Raw genomic sequence first — 22799 nt, 5'->3', positions numbered from 1 at the left:
ACCTCCCAGGTTGAACACTGTCCCAAGCAAGCTCCGCCAATCACACGCTGCGGATTACAGACGTCGGTACCAGGCTCAGCCAATCACAACTGAGGAGGCGGGACAACTTCAACTCAGAACCGACACCGAACTTTTAAAACAGAACCGGCTTATATAAACAGTAACAATTAGCTCAAACTGACATAAAGAAAAAACAAAAACAAACACATTTTAACATGAGTATGAAGCGTTAGCTGGTTTATCTCCCTCTCCCTCTTCACCGGGGCTGGCTGGATGATCTCCGCCTAAACACTGCCCACTTGCTCAGGTGACAGTTTCAACAAACCGCCCCCTCCTCACTGTGATGTTGCTGTCTGTGGATGACAGCAGAGCCGGAGCACAGAGACAAGTGTTTGAGCCTCTCTTTTAGAAAGTAGTGACGCTGTGAAATTAAATCTTTGTTGGAGCAGACTAATTATTATCGAGGTCTAAGTGGAAGTGCTCCATCGTTGTTCGGTCATTTTAAGCTAAAAAAACAACAACAACAACAAAAGGGGCGACGGACAAAGCTGACGTCCGCCTGAAGTCAACCTACAACCGGCGTTTTTTTTTTCTTTCTCTCCGGTAACTGTTAATACGACCTGGATGCAATGACCGACTCGGTTGTGGACAGCAAAACGGAGGTGAAACAAGCCACGAAATATGTCAAAGAGACCGAAAACGTTGCGGAGAAATACTCAGCGATGACTGTGAGCAAGAACAGCAGTGATGTGAATATGAATGTCGGGGAAATGCCCTCCGCAGCGTTCACCGCAGTCCCCACACTGAAATCCGTCAAGAAGGTAAGAAACGTGATGCTCGCCATCAGTCAGTCAGTCAGTCAGTCAGTCAGTGCACAGCCTCCGGGCTAAAGAGGAGGATGTGAGGAGGATAGTACGCATTGTACTGCAGTGGATGTACAGCAAGGCCAGGCTGTGCACTCATCATCTGCATTTCCAAGTGAACAGCAGCTTTGATGCAGCGCCACACATTTACTGTATGTTACAGCCACATTCAAAATAAAGCATCTCAAAGAAGTTGAAGGCCACAAAAGAAAGCTCACATGTCTAATCGTAGCTTTTACTATGTTATTACTGACATAACAACATATAATTTCAACATTGGCTGGATTATTGTTCAAATCTGCCTTCTTAGAGCCTTCCTGTTTATGTCTACATCTTTCTAACATCCTGTAGGCAGGAAACAAGCAAAAGCCAAGTTGAGCTCTTAAACCTCTCATTCATTCAAAAGCCTGTGCAAAGTGAACAAACGCATGGACTAACATACCTGAGCTTAGACACACTGAGTGTGAGGTTTTTAAATCAGGTCCTACTGAGGAATTTCAACCCGTAGATTTTTAATTTGTAAGAATTAATCTGTAACTAGTGAACTCATCCTTGTGTTTGAGATATCAGTCTTGAGTTTGTTCAGGTGTGTGTGTGTGTGGATATCATCATTGTTAGTAATGAGAACAGTGTGATAAAAAATGTATCAGCAGCACAAGGTGCGGCTGCGAGAAAAGGCCTTGAATTTCTTGGCTGTTACGCAACGGCACAGAACAGTCATCAGAATGAAAGACTCCCTCGAGGTGGCTGCTCATATCATTACAGATCCACCGCCGTGTGTAACAGCTGGCAGCAGGAGGTGGATAAACATGGAGGAGGCAGTGGACGGGTTTCTTACCCTGCTCAGGTGTTAAAAAGAAAACTCTTTTTTTTGTGTTCGGCTGGTTTTGTGTCACAGATGCTATTATAAAATCCTCTGGGACTTTTCAATACCATATCACGTTTACCAACCTGATTGTGAAGCATTTTTCCATCCCTCAAGGTGACCTTTAACTTGTGAGAATGGCTCTTCTATTGGTGCACATTTTATCGTGATTTCTAGAGCCTAATGTAGCAGTGTGTGTCAACATCATAGCCTGATATGTAAATATATTAGTAAGCCTACTGGCATGCATGTGAGCAGATATCCTTATTTTCATTAATTTCAATGTTATACTTATTTACCCTGGGGCTGTACAACCAGCCTCACATGTGACACATTAAATAACTGCACAGTCCTTGTGACTAGTTGTAAGTTAGTAGTTGCTGACTGAGTCTGTGTATAAATCTGTCACAAGCATTGCAGATTCAGGAGTCACGATGATTTGTTTGTCAGGACAGGAAAACTGCAATGGCAGAGGAGGACTACTAATCACAAGCAGACCAGCAACATCGTGACTAAGAGACAGTTCAGTGAACATTTGCTAGAGCAGATTATAGACGTCCCAATATACTTTGTATCTGTTGCACACCATAGAGTTGAATGAACATCTCTGACAGTCTTAACAAAATGTGAGCTTCTCCAAACTGTCTTTTATTTGTGGGCTAATGTAATGTGAGGTGTACCCTTATTGTTACTAGAAGTTAATGTTTATTGTAAATGATGTCTCACTTGTGTTTTGTCTGCACCAAAGTCTAAATCTTTAGTGTAAGTATGCCCACAAGAGGTGGTCGAAATATTCATAATAATGAAAATATATATTTTCCCAGCAGCGGGGCTCACAGACTTCAGAATATTATCTCAGACCCCCTGTCTGACAAGGCAATAACGTGTGGACTGTGAGTCGCCTCAGGGAGCCTGATTGAAAACATATTGGATGGTAGGAATGTTAACTCCGCTTCTGAAAACAAAGCAGCGTGTTTTTGAATAAATGTGCGACCCCGTGTCAAACTGAGCCACCTGTTTGCATGGAAAAAATGATCAGGTAAAACAAATACTGTGAATAAAAAAAGAAGATAAAACTAATAAAATTGTTGGATTATTATTCATTTAATAATATTTAACTAAGGCTGGTGTATTGTCATATAATCAACTCAAAGGGGAACAAAAACAAAAACAATCAATGCTACAAATTAAAAGTGTGTGTGATAAAGCGTGTGTGTGTGTGTGTGTGTGTGTGTGTGTGTGTGTGTGTGTGTGTGTGTGTGTGTGTGTGTGTGTGTGTGTGTGGGTGAGTCAAAGAACACCACTACTCTGCCTCCTCTCTCTGAATCCATCCAGCAGTTATACAATACACCCCCCCTGGGATTTCACTGTGAGTTTGTTCATGCATCATCATTTCTGTTTCATGCCTGCAGGGCTGATTCTCAAAAGTGTTTATACCTTATATTTATTTTGTCTGACAACATATTGCAGAGTTTCATGAAGGTCAAATGCAGATTTTCTTTCCCCTAGCAAGTTTTAATGATGATCTACTCACCTCAACCTCAGACGTTAAAAACTAAAACTAGAGATAGAGTTAAAAATGCAAACTTAAAGCCCCTTCAGTATGTGTAAGATGTATAAATGTGTGACTTTGGTGACCCCTACTGGTAGGATTGTACTTGAAGACACTGAAAAGCATCACATACTGTAGGCTGAGGCAGTTAACATTTTCCTACAAACACAGATGTAATGACATCAAAATGATTTAAATGATGTTACAATCACACAAAATATAAAATGTGACACTGTCGATGTTTTAAAAAAAGAAAAGAAAAAAGATGAACAGTTTCTTTCTGGTGTTTATTTTAATTCTGTCACAGTCCACACAAGTGAAGTACTGTGTTTGTACCACAGTGTGACCAACACTGAAGCAAAAGTCGCCATAAGCTGAGAAATATAACACATCCATACGGACTAGTTTCATGATTTTTCAACTGTTCTCTGTCGTGCCTTTTGGTTTTTAAAAAGGATCTCTCTTGTTTACCTACAGCATTTGTCATTTGCATTCTGGCTTTTTTAAATAACATAATGTATAAAATATGTATATATAATTGTATAATAATACAATTTTGATAACACAATTATATTAATATCATAGTATGGTGGCCTGTTTGTAACCTTTTCATATTCACTGAAGATTGTATATAGTAATAAGAAGACATAGCTTCTGCTAAAGGTCACGTCGTTCTGGAGGAAGGATTAGCACACTGTATGTTTTCTTCACAACACTGTGTTATCAGTCATGCATGCGTTAATCTAAAAAGGCGCCTGCTCGTACAGTGCGATGATTTCTATCTTTTTATCTTTGACTTGAGCATTGCTTTACTGTCTATACACTGTCTGGACTCAATCAAATGTCAATCAAACCAAATGAAAAGGCTTTCTGTCTTGGACTTGTTGAATGTGACCACTGTGTATACAAAGATGTTTGTGGATCAGACTGTATGTCTTCTCAGATGGACTGTACTACAAAGCTCCGCTGGTGTCTGGTTAAGTAGTTGATGTCGTCTTATGCCAGGCCTCCATTGAACCCTTTACACTGTCGGCCGACAGTCACACCACAGCTTAAGTCTGTGACCTGGCCTGCTATCTAAGAGAGAAAGGGTATTTTTAGCCGTAGGATGGGACTGGATGGACTGCTTATTGATGCAGCAGAAGGCTAATGGAAACAGGGTTTAATTCCTCCTGTCAATCCCCTTGTATTTAGTAGTCTAAATCAGGAGCCTGAAAATAAAAGCTACAGCAAATGTGTGTTTTCTCTCTCTCTCTCTCTCTCTCTCTCTTTCTCTCTCTCTCTTCTCTTCTGTAAGTATGTCTTGTTTGTGCATATGTCTGAATCTGGCAACGTGCTCCTGCATTTGCTCTCTCAGCACTTAAAAAAATCAAGCCTATAACACTGACTTTAGCACCTGGTTGTCAAGGGCAGTACCAGAGAGTGAAAGAGAAAGAGGGAGAGAGAGGCCCAGTTGGAGTCAACCTCCCCTTTCTCTCTAGGCCTCTCTCGCTCTCTCTCTCTCACTCTCTCTCTCCAGGTTGGCCATTAGAAATCACGATAATAGGTGGGAACCTCCCCCCTGGCTCTGCCTGGGAGTGTTCTGGGATAATAGCATCAGGGACACCTAGTACCATCACACAGAGGACACAGGCACAGGGAAGTAAGGCTGGAAAACTGGAGAGACCAGGCAGTGACTGGCAGCCATGGCACACAAACATGTGAACGGGAGAGAAAGGGTGAGTCACTACTAATGCATCGATGCGAGAACTTATCCAGCACACTTATGCTTAAAGATACTACATATTCCACACACAGATGTGTTGGAGTTACTTTTGGCATATCACAAGTCTTCTTTTTGCAGTCACATGGAATGATTTTATAATTATATAGATGGACTACACAGAAGTGTTTTTCCTTCACTCTGTTTCACTAAAATGTTCAGCGAAAAATGCAGACAGAAGTTGAGTCTTCTTCTCAAGAGGACAAGGTTCTTTAGCACCGCTGGGATAGTTTACTGTGTAAGAGTAGCAGAAGCAGAATGCAGTCTTAAGTAACACGGAGCAATTCATCATTAATCAGATTAACCTCTTGTTTTCCATAATGCTGTAAGCACCAAAGAGAAGGACTCTCTGATTTTGGCGGGTGGGAAAACAGTCCAGGAGACTGTGCAAAACCTTTGCCGAATCCTCAAGAGTCTAAACTGATGCAAAGCAAACATAAAAGAAGTATTTTGCAAGTGTATGAGACAGGACACACTCTCAATTGTGAAAACAGAGACACGCAGCGTTCTCCTCAGTTCACACCGTCTCACAAGCTTCTTGAGTTTCTTTGTACTGACACAGTAGATTGTTGAAACCAATGTGTCACTGCACATGGAAAGAGGGTTTGTGAGATATAAACACTTGAAGTTACTACTGTTTCAAACGTTTCTGACACTTACTTGACATTTTCTCAAACTTTACTTTCATATAAAGTAATATGGCTGTGTTACGCTATTTTCTTTAGGCCTCATAAGTTATGTTGGTTCTTGCCGCATGACCTCTATTCGATCAGCTTCAGCTTCCTCTAAAATTTGTGTGGTGACTACCAGGTAATTGAGTCATGATGCCAGTTTCATCCAGCTGTGAGTTTACACTCACATGAAACATCCTCTCATTATTACGTTTGATGCACATTTAGTCTTGCTTTCATGTTGTGTCATTACTCTTCAGTGTCATGGTCTTTAACATTTTACCTGTAAGACCTGTTGTCGGCTGATGTCTATGTGTGCAGTGCACATCACACTCAAATGTTACCCAACTCACTGTTGTTAGTCTGGCATTCATGTGTTCCCGGATTTATCATCTGTGTGTTGTGTCAACTTTGTTGGCCTGCACAGTAGTTTTTAGTCCAAACATGTACTATGGACATCTAAAATAAGAGAACAAGGAACACCTCCGACATTGTCACAATGAAAGACATTTGAAAGGATTCGTCATGGAGGCAAAGGACAAGAACAAAGCAGTGTAGACATTTAATGTGAAGATGCTCACTGCTGAGACATACCATTTCAACACAGTGGTTAAAGAAAACATTTTATATAACGAAATGATCAGGAATTGGAAAGTCTATTAGAAAGCAACAAGCTGGCATTTGAATTGAGCTTTGAACATGGTCAGCCTATAAAACCACATGTAAAGCCTCAAAATAACAACATTAATATTAAAATAATATATAACCACAAAATAACAACATTACAGTATATATATATATATATATATATATATATATATATATATATATATATATATGAACCTATTCGCTGTGTCGAGGTAGGTTGAAAACCAATGTCTTCTATTCAAGACAATGTTAATATTTTACCTGCTATACCTGTAGTAGTGGATTTGTGGCCGGCAGCAGTCAGAGTGATATACAGAAAGCAAATAAACATCAGTGTTTGCCAGATGTGATATTTAGTCTTACATGAGAACAGATAAATGGAAGTCATAGGGACTAAAACTAAAGGACATCATGAGGTTCAAACCTGAAACCCACCTGCAAGCTTCCTATTTAAGTAAAATGCTGAGTAACTGCTCCACTGTGCCCGTCTAAAAACAGTCTCTTGTAAGCAGAATAGAAGTTACAGCCTACAGCCCACCTGGGCTCCAAGGTATGTGAAAATAAAGAGTTTTTGCATTAAGGTTGAGATTGTTTCTGACATTTCTACATTTGTAATTATTGCCAGGATCAATGGAGTTAGACTGTCCTGTTGGACTGTAAACTAGCAACTTCACATTGTCCTGAGTGACCCAGTTTTCTAAAGGACCTCAGTGTTTGGTCGCTCTACTGTTTCTAATGTTGACAACTGGCTGTTGATTTGTGCTTGTGCAACTTAACAGTTGCACTTTCAGGGTGTTAAAATGAGTCTGCCAATCCCTAAATATAGCCAAATTCACACCAGACACTGGCTTTTGTTTACAGTAGTACCTGAATGAAATAATTTTAAACTATTGGATCAACGGTGGTTTGGCACAGCGACCCCAAAGACTGGTTAGTTGAGTCTAGAAAATATCCAATGTGTACTGATACACTTTATGTGTTTCCAGGTCTTTGATCTTGGGCCCTTTGAAGGGTTTGGTTGACATGATGAACCACAGCAACAACTGAAGCCTGTGTATTTGAACAAAGCATAAATCACAGAGCAGGAGGGAGCATCTAAAAATAGGCATCAGCTCCTTTCTTCCTGATCCACCTGTCATTTGCTGTAACAGGCTCAGGTGATTTACCTTTGAAAGGACTGTTTTGGTTGCTGAAAGAGTTAAATGAGTTCAAATGTAAACTAAAAAGAGTGCCAACAAATTTCATAAACATAACTGAGAGCGTCATCGTTGTTAATGTGTGATGATGATGATGCATTGTTCCTGCTCTTTCTTGGTCCCCTGAACTAATTTTAGACACTTAATCAGTGTTTGGATTTTGTTTGCCTTCTATGTTGACATTGTGGACTGTTTTTGTTCTGGTCCACTCCAGATCCAGTTCGCTAACACGGAGGACAAACAAGAATTCAGCAAGTATCCTACCAAAGCAGGCCGTCGCTCCCTCTCTCGGTCCATTTCGCAGTCCTCTACAGACAGCTACAGCTCAGGTACTGCACACCTGAAGGTTTCGATGAGACGTTAAACTGACAATTCTACCTACTGACAATTGCTCCTGAGAGTAAAAGTCTTTGTAAAATCTTGATTCACAAATGTTCCTAGTAATAATTAGTTTATTTTAAAAAATGGCTGATGAATTTTATGTTTCTGCTTTTATCATCTTTTGGAATAAAGTACTTACACTCATCCACAAATGCAGCGTATATAAGCATGCATATTTGTATGCAGGCACATAAAAACACAAGTAGAGCTAGAGCGATAAATCAGCCATTAATTTAACAAGAAATAACCAAACTGGGTTTGAGTTCATCTAGGAGTGTTGATTTTATAAAATATCCTCCTTATGTATCTTGGTCACAAAAACACATTTAGGGGATTATATCAAGACTGTTGTTTATATCATTTGTTTCTGTTAAAAGGCAGGCATAACAATATCCGCACACATACAGGAAACACACAGGAAACACACACACACAAACTCCACCCTACACACAATAGATTTGAAGTGTATATTTCATGATTGGCTCTTTTGTACGTATTTCCACAATAGTGACCTTTTATGTTCATTTCCCAGCTGCGTCCTACACCGACAGCTCCGATGATGAGACGTCCCCCCGGGACAAAGCCCAGGTCAACACTCACGGCAGCAGTGACTTCTGTGTGAAGAACATCAAGCAGGCCGAATTCGGCCGCCGTGAAATTGAAATTGCAGAACAAGGTACTGTGTGTTGGACAACAAGCGCTCACAGGCATTTCAAAGATTATTGATTTTAGTTTGAAGGATACATAGCCGATAACTTGAGCCGGTGTTTGTCGTGTTTGGTCGCTTATAGAATCATATTTCCTACACGGAGATGAACTCATGCTACATGCTGCATCAAACTTCTGTGATTTTATTATGATACAGACAGATAAGAGACTTGGTATCAATACCATTTCTACAAAGAGAGCTTTGTGACTTTGTTCCCAGATATCACGTGGCATTGAATCTGCTGCTTTGACACTATTTGATAAAGGTCTCTCTTTCTGATTTCAAAACAGTTTATGACCCTGCTTCTGGAAACATGATCGGAGCTCTTTCTCTCAGTTCTATTCATCACTTGTTACTTATTTCCGTCTTGTGATACCTGTTCTCTCATATCCGGCATGTTTTTTTGTATACAAATCAGTGCCTCTCTCTTCTGTCTCTCTGGATGTTTACATTGCCCATGTGAGTGATGAGGCGGCGTGAGTGCTTGACAAGTGTTCTTCAGGCTTAAAGCCCGGGCGGCAACAGCTGTTGGTGACATTGTTGTTTAATCAGTCTCCGTTTTACAGCCATTTACTGCACGTCCACCTTGTAGAAAGGGCTTTTTTTTGTATTCATAATGGTCCACCATTCTCTTCTCTCCCAAAACAAAACATGACCTTTATGTCCTTTCAGCTTCCCCTAACTTTTGCTCAATCTGTTCCTCCCCAGACATGTCTGCCCTGATCTCCTTGAGGAAGAGAGCCCAGGGGGAGAAGCCACTGGCTGGGGCAAAGATAGTTGGCTGTACCCACATCACTGCTCAGACAGCAGTATGTCTTCTAATCCGGGTTCACTTCATTTTACTCTGTTTGCTCTCCTCTACACCTCTGCTACTTTTTCATCTATTCGTATACTCTATCGTTTCCTCTTAGGTTCTGATTGAGACTCTGGTGGCCCTCGGTGCCCAGTGTCGTTGGACTGCCTGTAACATCTACTCCACTCAGAATGAGGTGGCTGCTGCTCTTGCTGAAACAGGTGAGAAACTCCTATCGTGCAACTTGGTTGCAGCTAAATCTCAGCTCATAAATAGCTTCAAGTATTAAGTTTTGCCACGGTTTGTGGGAATTAAACCTGTATATTTCTGATAATTATAACTTTCCATTCAACTTGAATGGACGTTAATGGCTAATTATAGGTCTATGCATGAACCTTTTATGATGTCTACATTAAATTATATAAAATGTCTAGTTTTGATTTTGTTTGAAATGCCTTGTGTCTGACAAGTAATCATGTGCTTGTGTTTTCACTGTGTATGCTGCCCTAATGGACCTGTTGTTCATGCAGCTGGCCAGCCCTCTTCTCGTCTGTCGTCTGTCTTTGCCATTAGGTGCGTGTGTTTTGTTTCCTGCAGGGGTACCTGTGTTTGCTTGGAAGGGTGAGTCAGAGGATGACTTCTGGTGGTGCATCGATCGCTGTGTCAACACGGAGGGCTGGCAGGCCAATATGGTATCAACCTGACAATCCCGTGATAAATCCAGCACCAGATTCTCTTTTATCTGGCCTCCATTCTGCTATCATAGATGGTGGAGGTTATATTTCATACCGTTAACTCTGCTTTTTTTTTTTTGTCAGATTTTGGATGATGGTGGAGATTTGACCCATTGGGTATACAAGAAATATCCCAGTGTCTTCAAGAAGGTCCGAGGCATCGTGGAGGAAAGCGTCACTGGTGTGCACAGGTGAGATGAGACATGGATTTGACTTTTAAATGGAATATTTTGATTTATATTTATGTACACCCTGTGTCTGTTTTTGTAGTTTTGGCCACAATTTGGCATACAGGGACTCTATTTGGCGTTGAAGATGGATAGATATGATTACTGCCAATAATGACCAAAAATACAAGAATGAAAAAAACAAAACACATTTCTCTTTTGGCCACCAATAAATTACAATCTCGTCTGTGGCACAGCTTATGACGGCCCATAATGGACTATGAATGAATTTGGGTTATTAATATTGATCAAACCCTGGGTTATTTTTTTTTAAGAATAGTATGTGCTTTGTTGTAAGTTTGTTTATTAAAACTTCACCAGAATTTATTACATAGACTGTACAGTAGACTTATTTCCCATAGTGCAGAGCAGTGGACTCAGGATGCATTAGAGTTCTTCGTCGCTATTTCTGTCATTTAGAGTTCACAGAGGCCATTTATGAGATCAATGTATATCTGAGCAGGGGGGTGATGTTTTCATTGGCAGATTGTCACACAGCCAGTGGTATTGTTTAAAGCTGGGATCTAAACACAGAGCATTGGTACTAAAGCTTGCAACATTATCAATTATCTGTTTTTGACTGCGTCACAGAGCTGTGATGTCATTTTGAGACTCGGTTTGTAAAGTTTCGTCAACGTGAGAACTCGTCTGACACCGATGTTGTTACTACATGTGTGAAACTACGACTCTACTCTTCAGCGTTGCTCCCTCTCCTCCGGCACCATGAGTTACCATGGTTACGGGAACACCCTAAAACTTTGTAATGGCTCTGAATAAGACGTATTTGGTTAGTATGACAGTACAAAATCATGAATATAGCCTCATCCTCAGCCTAAACATGTAGTTCTGTACATGACTGATTGCTGGAGTAAAACTTGAAACAAGCTTTGCACACAAAAGTTTGATTTCATTGACTGAAAATGACATTGAAAAGACAAAGTGTGAATAGAACAGCTGTTCACAAGCATCCTCCTGTAAAACACTGTTGGTCAAGTATACTTGATGTCTTCTTCAGAGAACATGGTTATGTGTGGAGTGGTGCTGAACTCTTATGCATTGTGTCATTTCTTTAGATGTCAAGTAGCGTAACTCAACTAACTGTTCAATTGACTGACAACTTAATGGGAGAGAAGCCATTAATATCAAATTTCTGTGCTGCTAGTATGTCCAATACACTTTTCCAACCGAGTACCACCACCAGTCAAACTTCCACTGCAGCCATTGCATCTTCTGCTAGGCCTGAGAATCTCAGGACGAGACAAGCTGTTTCAAGTTGTGTTTCCTGGTTCAGAAATAGCAAAAAGACAAAAGTGAAAGACAAAACTGGTTAGGGTTACTGGTTACGTGATAAGGTTTTCAAGAAAGAGCTTGTTGACCAGAGTGATAAATAGAAGCGCATGCACTTCCATTTACTGATCCTGTTTTTGCTACATGACTAGTTGCGTTGAGGTTTTAAAAAATATTTAGAAGGTATTAAAAAGGTATTAAATGGTACTAAATTTAAACCCTGTAAATCCTTTTCCGGTGTTTACATTATTTTGTCCTCTCGATGGAGTTGAACTGGAGGCAAACCAACCTTACTGATGATTGATATAAACCATACTCTGTCAGCACAAACAGTATCAGTTATATAAGTCATAGTAGTATCAATACACACTGACGGTATCAATGGAAAAGGTCAGCGGCCTAATTTGACTGGAGCCCGTTTGAGAAACATGACTCGACAGCAGGTCACAGCAGCTGTGCATGTACAACTCTCAATGGAATCAATTAGTCGGTCTGGAAAGTAGAAGGTCACACAGAATTGAAGAACTTAGCTTGTGTGTGGATATGTGCATGTCTGCCTGAACATGTTTCTCCCATGTGTCCTCTCAGATTGTACCAATTGTCGAAGGCTGGCAAGCTGTGTGTCCCTGCCATGAATGTGAACGACTCAGTCACCAAGCAGAAGTTTGACAACCTTTACTGCTGCCGTGAATCTATCCTGGATGGGTGAGGAGAATGAATCATCCCGAAAAAGCTTGCCATTGTTTGCAAACATGCTACTGCAGTGTGAAGAGTTTTTGTATTTGAGTGTGTGTGGATAAAAGTGTGTGTCATTGTGCTTGTCTCTGCCAGTTTGAAGAGGACCACAGATATAATGTTTGGAGGCAAACAAGTTGTCGTGTGTGGTTATGGAGAGGTGAATCATTCTTCGATTTAAAAAAAAGAATCTTGCTTTTGATGGATGGATTTTCACAGGTGCAGCAGACCTGTTTACATGTGTTACACAATTATGTTTACACCGATTGCACTGTCCTGTGGTGTGTAGGTGGGGAAAGGCTGCTGCACTGCTCTAAAGGCCCTCGGAGCCATTGTGTGCATCACAGAGATCGACCCCATCTGTGCCCTGCAGGCATGGTGAGTCACTAACCATTACCGTTCAGCACCGCTCCATCAGTAAATGTGCTCCCACAGTTATGCTTTTGTCTCCATGTTGTGCATCAGATTAGCTGTTTCCAAAAAGACAATTTAATAATAATAATAATAATAATAGTAATAATAATAATGTTAATGAACTTTATTAAAAACACTAAACAAAAGGTCATAGCACATTACATTAAAACAGACAATACATACAAATAACAACAGTAAATAAAAACAGTAAATACATAGCATCACATGTAACTTTATATTAATAACTGCACCCAACGCCAGAAGCGCCAGTGGCTTCACAGTCTGGATGTAAACCTGACCGAGCTCAACGGCACAGTAATGTTATTTTGTGAAGCAGACAGCCTGCACATAAATCTGTACATAATATTTCATATCATAGCAGAGCAGGTCAGCACACTGACATGTACAAACATTTGGCTGGCACTACACCAACACGGAAGTTTTAAGAAGCAGTTTCATGCCATCGTTATTGGCCATGTTAAGCCTCTGCTGTACTGTAGAAGTGCCACGGGTGGGCTGTATGTAATGGAGTACAGAAATGCTCTAAATAAAGCTACATTCACAGCTAAATTTACACGCAAGCATATTACAGCTTGTCTGTAAATATCTTTAACTTCTGATAAATTATTGACAATATAATAGCCGAGATATTTAGTCTCATTACACCTGTTAAAAACAGTACTAGATAAGAATAATTCAGGAAATAATGATTTTCTTTTAATTTATTATCACCATTTGTTTTAAGTTGTTTTCGTAATGTTTGTGCTGCTTTAACTAATGGAAATATCTCTGTGTATCCACGCAGCATGGACGGCTTCCGAGTGGTCAAGCTGAGTGAGGTCATCCGCCAGATGGACGTGGTGATAACTTGCACTGGTACTGTGCCCCATGCAGCGATATCCATTACTTATGCTTTGATAATCACAGTGATTCACAGTGAAATGCACACCTCATTGAAATATTTCAATTCAAGGTCTCTGGGTCAAAAACAGACTTTTCATCTAAATGCTAAAATGTTTTGTGTGTGATCACAATTTACATGTAGATGTAAATCTGTTCTTATAACATAAACAGATGTTTCTGTGTCAGTGTCACCCTCTGGAATGACTGTGTTTACACATACACGAACAAATCACTATTTTATTTTATAGGCAACAAGAACGTTGTTACCAGAGAACAGCTCGACCGAATGAAGAATGGCTGCATCGTCTGCAATATGGGACACTCCAACACTGAGATCGATGTGGTAATGTGTGCTTATGTGACTGTACTCTATTGAGTGTTCTGTAAATATGTGTGTCTGAGAATTTGTATTTAAATTTCTAACATCGGGAACATACACACAGCAAGGTCAGACCAGTGTGCAATGCCAGCAAAATTAGTCACAGCTTTTCTCCACTGCACCACGTTTTATTTACATCACCAAATGTTTTTTGTCTTCATCAGCGTGGTGTCTGTTTTCCTTATATGTAGTATCGTATCAGTCATATGATCTATAAATATCCAGTTATCAATACTATAGCATACAAAGTAACATAGTCATCATCCTTATATGAAAACTATTTACAAAATGTGGGGTGGCCCTGTGGTGCAGTGGTTCATAAGAAAAAGCTTACTGTGTGGAGTGTGCATGTTCTCCCCGGGTCTGCACAGGGCCTCTGTGGATACTCCTGCTTCCTCCCACACTCCAAAGACATGCAGGTTTACACCCTAAACTGTACATTGCTCATAGATGTGAGCATGAATGGTTGTTTGTCTCTGTGTGTCGGCCCTGTGATGAACTGGCATCCTGACCAGCCCCTTATAAGGAGTCGTTATGGAAAACAAACACTTAGTGCATACAAAAATGACTTTCAAACAAATGTATGAAAACACAGTAACTTAAAGTCTATTCCATCTCTTAATATTTAGACAAGGCAATCTGTGGTTGATCTTAATGTTTCCAGTTGTTCTAAACAAAAATCCTGTTCTTTAATATATATCAAATATAATCAAGTGGACTCTCTAGTACAAAATGGCTTCACGTCTAATTCCTCATTCAACCCCCTCAAGTTTAAAATGCCCAATTTAGAAATCCAGAATGCCTCTTTCTTAATGAACAGGATGTCATCTGAACTCCTGTATCTTTAAGGGACAAGACTGAATGATTCACTTCCATGAAATGTGTCTCCTTCTTTTCTTTTTTGAACTTTTATTTAGTTTCACTAAGAGGAAGCCTCTTTTTTTTTGCAGGAATGCCATGATCACATTAACACAGTTACACAAAGTACAACCACAGTCTGATCAGTTTGTAGTTATGGGCATCTCAGAGATGCTAAAGAGTGACAGCCAAGCACTTTTTAACACTTGTGTTTCACCATTCTTTGAATTCTCTTAATGTTTTTCTAACATGGACATGTTAGCAAATAAATTGCATGAAATCCTCTCACCTTTATTCTTTTACCTGTGTTGTCTCTATTTGGCATGCAGTTAAAGGATTGACCTGCTTTTTATGTCCTCAGGCGAGTCTGCGCAGCCCTGAGCTGACCTGGGAGAGGGTACGCTCTCAGGTTGACCATATCATCTGGCCCGATGGAAAGAGGGTTGTTCTGCTTGCAGAGGTAATGTCCCAAGACCCTCTAAACACTGGCCTTTTTCTTATGATTAGTCATATCATATTTAATATCTTTTAACAAATTTAACACACTTAGACCTGCACAAAAATCAGTCTACATCTACATCATTTACTACGAAGAAGGCTAAGAAACATTTCTATTGTGTAATTTGTGGTGTTCTATAATATATAGAAATATACAAACTGTCACAATAACTGAGGGTCATCAAGCACTGCAGAGTGAAATAATCTAGTTTAATCTGCTTGATCTTTTTAACCATGGATAATATTCAAGTATAAAAAGGTCTGGATATGTAACTTACTGTAAGTCAGCCAACAGTTACTAAGTGCTCTCTGGTTTATAAGGCAGCTGCATACTTTCACATGATCCCTTATTAAGTCACAGCAGAACTTCTAAGTGCTGTTGCTTCAGTTTGTCTGTTTGACTACAGGTTAATAACTGTACTCTGTTATTTCTCAGGGTCGCCTCTTAAATCTGAGCTGCTCCACAGTGCCTACGTTTGTGTTGTCCATCACAGCTACAACTCAGGTTAGTAGTTTGTCTGTCTCTGAGGCGACTGTCACTGACACTTCTGGGGCAGCTGAAGGACAGATTTTTCTCCCACCACACAGCCCTGCTATTATTGCTGCAGGCACGATGAAGTTAGCATCGCCCTGGTTCTCTTGACAAATAGTCCATGGGATTTTTCTATTGCATTTTGGATTAATACAGGAAGCTCTAAGACAAAATATCTTTATGATACTTAATGTTTTGTTAAGCAAGATTCATTTTTGAAGTGTTGATACTTAATGTTTTGTTAAGCAAGATTCATTTTTGAAGTGTGAATGTCTCAGCAGACAACATTACAATATGAACAAACTACATCACAGTCACGGGACCTCAGCATCATCACTACTGTTCCGCATCATGACGTTTAATATCCCCAACAACCTCTGTAGTCTCAGACACTTGTTTGTAACTGCCTTTTTTGTGCAAAAACTTCAAAATTAACATATATTATGTTGTGGAACAAAACAGGAAAATATCTTAAGCTTGTGTTAGCCACAGAACTTTGTTCTAGATATCTAAACAAAAACCTATTCGAAAAACCCACTGACATCAAGACGAAGGGACCGGATGTGCAAAAATGCAAACTCATTTCCGGGTTTTAGAGCAGCATTCTATAAAATATAACTTCCTGACATTCTTTGTGAGTCTTACAGCCATACTGTACGTTTTCTGTAGGCCCTGGCCCTGATCGAGTTGTTCAATGCTCCAGAGGGGCGTTACAAACAGGATGTGTATCTCCTGCCGAAGAAGATGGGTAAGAAAAAGAAGACTCGGTTTACAAGTTTGTCATAGTTTAATCAGAGGGTTAATTAAAAAAAACAATCATATAGAATTATTTAAAAAGCATGCTGTTGCCTACTTTATTTGCGTTGCTCATTGTTGCCACCTTGTGACTTGACATACAAATGACACCATCCAGTGAATATCTCTCCAGACAATGTAGATTTCATTCTGTGTTTTTCCTCCAGATGAGTATGTGGCCAGTTTGCACCTACCAAACTTTGATGCCCACCTGACAGAGCTCTCTGACGAGCAGGCCAAATACATGGGCCTCAACAAGAATGGCCCCTTCAAACCTAATTATTACAGGTAGGTTTCACCCCCCCACCCTGTGTCCATCCTTTACTAGCGTTGTCTAGCATTTCCTATATTTTGTGTCAGTTTAACATAAGCGGTTGAATTAACATGTGTACAATAACACTTCATTTTGTTCACAGGTATTAAGCAGACTGTCTGTCTGATGGTGTAATCCTCAACACACAGTTGCCCTGGGATAAACAGAGATATCTATTTTATTTTCTAAAATTACAATTACTACAAAACGGAGGAATTATTTTACTTATGCTGAATGTAACTTATTAATAGCACTTCAGACATGGTGTTACATATGAAAAATAAGAGTAAGACTTGTAGGAAACATATGATGTATAACCAATTAACATTTTACATGTCACATGTTTAAAAGAAAAGCCTGATTGCATGCTTTCATGTGTATGTACTTATTTAGTTGCTAATGCTTCTGTAGATCACATAGTTGTTGATTTGTTTGTTTACCCAACGCACAGTGCCAAATGATGGCCATAAGAATGGAACAGATTTATGTTTTGTTTTTTGTCACTGACATTAATATTTTATGAGTACATTCCATGGGGTAGGGTTTGGGCTGAGCCAAAACAAACTCTGTATTACAATGTACATTATTTTAGAAATGTTTGTTGTGTGTGCTTTAAATAATCTCACAGAATGGTATCTGCATACATGCCCTAAAAGGTAACATCCAGTCATCCTCTTCATTACAACCACAGTGATGAAATATAGCACGTCCTGTATAAACAATATGACCCAGTGTTGTTTGTTTTGACGATTTATAATAGCCTAAGTGCATTTTAAATTCCGGACTCCTGACTCCTCTAAAATGATTTCATAACACACAGAGCTTCTCCTGACTCTGCTAACAACAGATTAAGATGTTATATTACTGTCAAACATAACAGGCTGTATGCATTCCTAAAAAAGGAAGTACTGAAAATGTTGAGGAGGAGCCAGTAAAACATTTTTAAACTACTATAACATCCTTCAGTTCATACCATTTCCATTTGCTCACACAAATTCCAGCTGAGATCATTCTGACTGACGAGCAGCATCCTTTTGACTGGATAATACCTTTAAGGCCATGGTATGAATGTGCCTTTTTAAATCATTTATAAACACATAAATATCAGCACTGACCTTAATTAAATGAACATTCCTCTTTTGTAAAGCCACATCTATTAGTGGTACATTTAATGTCTTCCTCCCACTGCTTTTGGTATTAATTGTAACTCTAATGTATGAGCTATATGTTGAGAAAAAATATTAGACTTTATGTTTGCCATATGATTGTCGCTGTCTTAATTTGATCCAACAGGGTCACCTAAAGTAATGTTTCATGTGATCAAAATGCATAAGTGTATACTATGTATGTAAAATAATGCATTAAATCAGCAATAAAGCAAGTTCTTTTGGTTTATAGCAAGATATTAAGCCAGAGAATGAAAGAGAGAGGCCCCTTTTGGTCAGTGTTTGTTTTTTGGGGATAAAGCTCGCATTCAGGGCTGCTAACGCTTCCACATACCCCCCTCAGTGTCCTACATTCACTACATTGTGTTCCCTCACAGTCAGCCCTGCTGGCCGAGCGTCAAACTACTGTCCCACTCTGGAATATTCCCCAGCTCTCTAGCACCAAGCCAGCTGCGTTAGTTGCTAATATTAACAGTTGAGTCACTGAGCTTGGAGGAGGGGTGGGTTGAGGGAGTGTTCTGGAAACCTGGTTACAAGTATATAAGCCACGGGCCCGAGTCAGTTCAAGCATTAGTTCAAGAGGAACCACACAGAGGCAAAAGCTCAAGACAAAGGGAATTACTCGAGGAGACTCTGCGGAGATCCTTCAACAATCTTTGAGAAACAGAGAGATTATCATTGAAAGTAAGTAGCAATTCATCATTATTATCTGATTGTGGTTAATGAATTTTATTGGAAACATGATGGAAGATTTCCTTATGTTCTTACATATCAGTAATGGTGTGGTCATTTTAATCCACTTGTTTCCTAGAAGATGACATTAAATAGACATTAAAACTTGCCATTAGTGCATTAATTCTGCTTTATATTATGGCTTTGTTAACACTATGCTATAAGAATGAAGTGAATTTCCCAGTACATTCGAGAAACAGTTGAATTTGAATATCTAATTATAGGAAATGTGTAAAAATGACCTCAAGCTTCTGGTTTGGAATATTTAATTTTCTAATTTAGGGACTACATAAATCAAAGTGATAACTGTAACCATTTTTAACCATTATTATTAATTTACAGTTCCGTAGTGGAGCAATTTAATTAGATTAAACTTGTGTCATGAAGCAGTCTGCTCAGCAGAGCATAACATAATAAGAGTTTTCAGTCCATGTTTCCTTAATTTGAACTGAACTGCTAACATGTGTCTGATAATTACATTAGAAAAAACTAATGGCACAATAAACATTTAGTCAATATTACTGACATAAGTAATCTGATAATTTCAGAGGCAGTGATCAGTTTTTTCATGTGTAGCTTTAGAAAATGAAAAAGTGTTGTTCTCTTATTTCTTCTAGGAACTCTAAAACAACAAGCAAGATGTCAGCTAAAGGAATATCTATTGGCATTGATCTGGGCACCACCTATTCTTGTGTCGGGGTTTTCCAGCATGGCAAAGTGGAGATAATCGCCAACGACCAGGGAAACAGAACCACTCCCAGCTATGTGGCCTTTACTGACACAGAGAGGCTCATTGGAGATGCTGCCAAGAATCAGGTTGCCATGAACCCCGCCAACACAATCTTTGATGCCAAGCGGCTCATCGGGAGAAAGTTTACCGACCCTGTTGTCCAGTCTGACATGAAGCTCTGGCCCTTCAAAGTGATCAGTGATAGCGGAAAACCCAAAGTCCAAGTTGAGTATAAAGGGGAGACCAAAGCCTTCTACCCAGAAGAAATCTCCTCCATGGTCCTGGTTAAAATGAAGGAGATCGCTGAAGCCTACCTGGGACAAAAAGTGTCAAACGCAGTCATCACAGTTCCAGCGTATTTTAACGACTCCCAGAGGCAAGCCACCAAGGACGCTGGGGTGATCTCTGGACTGAATGTTCTGAGGATCATCAATGAACCCACAGCAGCAGCCATCGCCTACGGCCTGGATAAAGGTAAAAGAGGGGAGCGCAACGTGCTCATCTTTGATCTCGGTGGAGGCACCTTTGACGTGTCCATCCTGACCATTGAAGATGGCATCTTTGAAGTGAAATCCACTGCAGGCGACACACATCTTGGTGGGGAGGACTTTGACAACCGGATGGTCAACCACTTTGTAGAGGAATTTAAAAGAAAACACAAGAAGGACATCAGCCAAAATAAGAGAGCAGTGAGGAGGCTGCGCACTGCTTGTGAAAGAGCAAAGAGGACCCTGTCCTCCAGCACCCAGGCTAGCCTTGAGATTGACTCTCTGTTTGAGGGTATCGACTTCTACACCTCAATCACAAGGGCACGCTTTGAGGAGCTCAACTCAGAGCTCTTCAGGGGAACACTGGATCCAGTTGAGAAGTCTCTGCAAGATGCCAAGCTGGATAAGTCCAAGATCCATGAAATTGTCCTGGTTGGTGGCTCCACAAGAATTCCCAAAATCCAGAAGCTCTTGCAGGACTTTTTTAATGGCAGAGAATTGAACAAGAGCATCAACCCAGATGAAGCTGTGGCCTATGGTGCAGCAGTCCAGGCTGCTATCCTGATGGGTGACACTTCAGAAAATGTCCAAGATTTGCTACTGCTGGATGTGGCTCCTCTGTCTCTGGGCATTGAGACTGCGGGTGGAGTTATGACACCTTTAATCAAACGAAACACCACCATCCCCACCAAGCAGACCCAGATCTTCTCTACATATTCAGATAACCAGCCAGGTGTGCTGATTCAGGTGTATGAGGGTGAGAGAGCCATGACCAAGGACAACAACCTCCTTGGCAAGTTTGAGCTCACAGGTATCCCTCCTGCTCCCCGAGGTGTCCCACAGGTGGAGGTAACCTTCGACATTGATGCCAATGGAATTCTGAATGTGTCCGCTGTCGACAAAAGCACTGGCAAAGAAAACAAAATCACCATCACCAATGACAAGGGCCGACTTAGCAAAGAGGAGATAGAGCGCATGGTACAGGACTCTGAAAAGTACAAGGCTGATGATGACATACAGAGGGAGAAGATTGCAGCAAAGAACTCACTGGAGTCATACGCCTACCACATGAAGAGCAGCGTTGAGGATGAGAACATGAAAGGAAAGATTAGCGAGGAGGATAAAAAGGTGGTCATTGACAAGTGCAAGCAAACGATCTCCTGGCTGGAGAACAACCAGCTGGCAGAGAAGGAGGAGTATGAACATCAACAGAATGAACTAGAGAAGGTGTGCAAGCCGATTGTGACCAAGTTGTACCAGGGAGGAGCACCATCAGGAGGATGTGGCAGCCAGGCAGGAGGCAGCTCCAAGGGCCCCACTATTGAGGAAGTTGACTAAAACCAGAGGCATCAGCATTTTGTTTACAGAAATACTCTGACCATATCGCTGTTGTTTGATACCAAAAATGAAGTAATTTGACTGTTTCTTCTTCGCATGTCTTAATAAAAATTCTTTGAACAATAAAACACTAAAGAAATTTATTACTGTACTGGACAGCTCACAGATGATTTTTATTAAGTGATACATTTTTAACAAATGCATTAAAATTGTTTCAGTTTTCACCAAAACGTAGATGAATAACAACATACTTGCAGTTTACCTGAACATAAGTGTTTGTTTTTCTCTTTTAGAAGTGAGAATCACTGTCTGGTATTTCTAGATTTAGAATAATGTAGCTTCTTGATCTCTGTGTTTTAACCTTATCATACATACTTGCAACATCTAAAGCATTAACAGTAATAAATTCAAGTACCGAGAAATGATGTGTCGATAAATAAACAGTGGTGGAATGTGCATTTATCCTTATAATTTACTCCACAACATTTATTACTACACACAGGTGTTCTCACTTTTCAAATTTTACCATTTTCAGGTGTATGTTGTGTTGGGTGGAGGCATGCTGGGAATAGAGCCTTTTCAAAGCATGAAACGCAAGGTGGAATCAATAAACATTATTGATTGTTGCATTACATTTAGATGAGCCAGTTCCAGGGCTCTGGTAATGTGCATGCTCTGTCACTGTCGTGGAATACTGGGACACTAAATGAAATGGAGCTATTATTAATGGTACTGCTTACACCTGTGCTTTTCCTGCTGTGACAAGTAAAGATGTTGTGTTGTGAAAATGATGTATAATGTGATATCTCTATAAGATAACAGTTGCCCCATCCCAACAGACAGACAGACAGTTATAAGAAGAGGCCTTATCGAGCTTATTCACAGCAACCATCTTAACGTGAACACGTGAAACACAGGCGTTTACAATGATACGAATTAAGGTTCAGTTCCACTTATTGCAGCAGAGCTGTTCCAGTAAGCCAACATGCACCACAGCAGCATCCTGACTCTGAATTGAATTAAACCTTAATTAGTATCATTGTTTATCCTATTATTTCATGTCAAACTGGGTGCTGTGAAAAAGCTCTAATTAGACAACACAAGTGAAAACACCTGTGTGGATCATCAGTGGTAACAAATTAATAATATATAAAAGCAACACTGATAGTGTCTTTACTCTACGGTATATTTTTATGATAATACTCACAATATTCTTCAGTACTTCATCTT

The 22799-nt window shown here is 40.0% G+C and overlaps 2 protein-coding genes across 4 annotated transcripts; both read left to right on the top strand.

Moving 5' to 3' along the window:
* The first annotated feature begins 123 nt into the window (after positions 1–123).
* Positions 124–18941, top strand: ahcyl1 (adenosylhomocysteinase-like 1). 3 transcript variants are annotated; one of them, XM_010740703.3, is made up of 17 exons: positions 125–821; positions 7772–7886; positions 8471–8614; positions 9356–9456; positions 9559–9661; positions 10038–10132; positions 10259–10365; positions 12277–12393; positions 12520–12583; positions 12713–12801; positions 13643–13713; positions 13989–14083; positions 15339–15437; positions 15912–15980; positions 16677–16755; positions 16970–17090; positions 17219–18941. In XM_010740703.3, the coding sequence occupies exons 1-17, from the start codon at positions 630–632 to the stop codon at positions 17223–17225; spliced, it is 1668 nt and encodes a 555-aa protein (XP_010739005.1). In that variant the 5' UTR covers positions 125–629; the 3' UTR covers positions 17226–18941. The 3 variants fall into 3 exon arrangements, with proteins under 3 accessions (XP_010739012.1, XP_010739005.1, XP_010739020.1); XM_010740718.3 differs by lacking the exon at positions 125–821 and adding an exon at positions 4880–4998; XM_010740710.3 differs by lacking the exon at positions 17219–18941 and having other exon boundaries at positions 124–821; positions 16970–17094.
* On the top strand, positions 18851–21697 carry hspa1b (heat shock protein family A (Hsp70) member 1B). The gene is made up of 2 exons (XM_010740692.3): positions 18851–18965; positions 19631–21697. The coding sequence occupies exon 2, from the start codon at positions 19653–19655 to the stop codon at positions 21567–21569; it is 1917 nt and encodes a 638-aa protein (XP_010738994.1). The 5' UTR covers positions 18851–18965; positions 19631–19652; the 3' UTR covers positions 21570–21697.
* The last annotated feature ends 1102 nt before the right edge of the window (positions 21698–22799 follow it).

Source organism: Larimichthys crocea, chromosome XV (genome assembly GCF_000972845.2).
Source record: "Larimichthys crocea isolate SSNF chromosome XV, L_crocea_2.0, whole genome shotgun sequence".
NCBI classification, from domain to species: domain Eukaryota; kingdom Metazoa; phylum Chordata; class Actinopteri; family Sciaenidae; genus Larimichthys; species Larimichthys crocea.
This window is presented reverse-complemented; position numbering and strand designations above follow the sequence as displayed.